Source organism: Lathyrus oleraceus, chromosome 3, assembly GCF_024323335.1.
Source record: "Lathyrus oleraceus cultivar Zhongwan6 chromosome 3, CAAS_Psat_ZW6_1.0, whole genome shotgun sequence".
Classification (NCBI taxonomy): Eukaryota; Viridiplantae; Streptophyta; class Magnoliopsida; order Fabales; family Fabaceae; genus Lathyrus; species Lathyrus oleraceus.
In genome coordinates, this window is record NC_066581.1 from 156972300 (window position 1) to 156974059 (window position 1760).

The window sequence follows — 1760 nt, forward strand, 5'->3', positions numbered from 1 at the left end:
TCATTCAGACATTGGTGCTATTTATCTGGATAATGTAATTATTATCTAAAAATAAAAATATATATTGTATAATAAAATATAGTTGGTCATTGTCATTTCAATAAAAAAAATACAGTCAATTGCTGAGTTATTTTTTTAACTAATAAATTGATTCACTAAAAATAATAAAATATTTTATATGCTCTACAGTTTTTGAAAATATTGTGGGGATTACGTGGCATGATGTGATAGGTGAACTGTAATTAATTTTGTCAAAGGTCTTATAAATTCTTGTCCTCTCTCATAATAATAATATCACAAAAAGATTCCTTCTTTTTTTGTTCTATCCACACTGTTTGTTGCATGTAACAAACAAACTCATTGCTCAACTTTCTTCATTCTTATCTTCCATGGCTTCAGATTCCAATTCAAATCTTAGAATCACCATTGAAAGAAATCCATCTCAGTCACGTTTAGCTGAATTGAACATCAAGTGCTGGCCCAAGTAAGCATTATAATCACTGTTTTTTCTTCTTTCTGTACATTTTGTATATATTATTAATCTAACATGATAATTTCTCTTATTTTTGTAATGGGGGTGTGAAAATAAAAAGATGGGGTTGTTCACCAGGAAAGTATCAGCTGAAATTTGATGCAGAAGAAACATGCTATTTATTGAAAGGGAAAGTGAAGGCATACACAAAAGGTTCATCAGATTTTGTAGAGTTTGGAGCTGGAGATTTAGTGACAATTCCTAAAGGACTGAGTTGTACATGGGATGTTTCTGTTGCTGTTGACAAGTACTACAAATTTGAATCATCTTCTTATAGTTCTTCTTCATCGTTACCATCATGTTAGTAATTACTCCATTAGTAGTTGTAGTAAGTAATGTTGTATTGAAATTAAAATTAGTTTTATAGTGTTTTGATTCAATTTTTGAGGTTGAAGATGCTTCTGACATTATATTTATTATAGTCAAAGATAGAGTCAAATGCATGTTATGTTCAAACCATACGTGTTATGTTAGAATTTAAAACGCCGCTTTTATTATTCCTTTGACTGGTCAACGATATGGATATAGTATATATTTATTTTATGTTTTTATCATCATTCAATTCAATGATATTAAATTATTGATGTTGGGTCACCTAGCTCACTTGGAGAATTCGTTTTATAGAGGGAATGGAAATGATTGTCCATTTCTTGTAGTTAAATTATGTTTGGAAATGTTAAGTAACTTTTATAGTGAGAACAAGTGACATTCACTTCTATCGATTCACCTTAAGAACATTTGTATTTAATTTAAACTTTGCAAGACCCAGAAGAACTGTGCCTGAGAAATTAATCCTAACACAATTAATAAATTTTATATATATATATATATATATATATATATATATATATATATATATAAAATACAATTTTAAAAATAAAAAAACATATAAAGATATCGGTTATAATCGTTAGAAATCTTCAAATTTTGACCCAATAAAAAACATAATAACTTCAAAAAAAATATTAATCTATTCATGAATATCAAGATGACGATAAAGATAATATCCTATCATATAACGGCGATTGTGAGTAACATGTAAATTTTATAAAATGAATAAAATATATTTCTTTTTTATTTTTTTTTATTTGAATAATATTTATTTACCGTAGAATTGCATGAGTTTCCAAGAAAAAAATTAATATAGTACTAAAAAATTATTATAGACAATTTAAAATGAATATGGTTACTCTTTAATAATATCAAGAGATTTGGATTTTACAAGAAT

At 26.4% G+C, this 1760-nt stretch overlaps 1 protein-coding gene across 1 annotated transcript; it reads left to right on the forward strand.

The window, feature by feature from the left end:
- The first annotated feature begins 299 nt into the window (after positions 1-299).
- LOC127125956 (uncharacterized) lies at positions 300-1109 on the forward strand. The gene is made up of 2 exons (XM_051054816.1): positions 300-484; positions 594-1109. Exons 1-2 carry the CDS (start codon positions 390-392, stop codon positions 835-837), a joined length of 339 nt encoding a protein of 112 aa, XP_050910773.1. The 5' UTR covers positions 300-389; the 3' UTR covers positions 838-1109.
- The last annotated feature ends 651 nt before the right edge of the window (positions 1110-1760 follow it).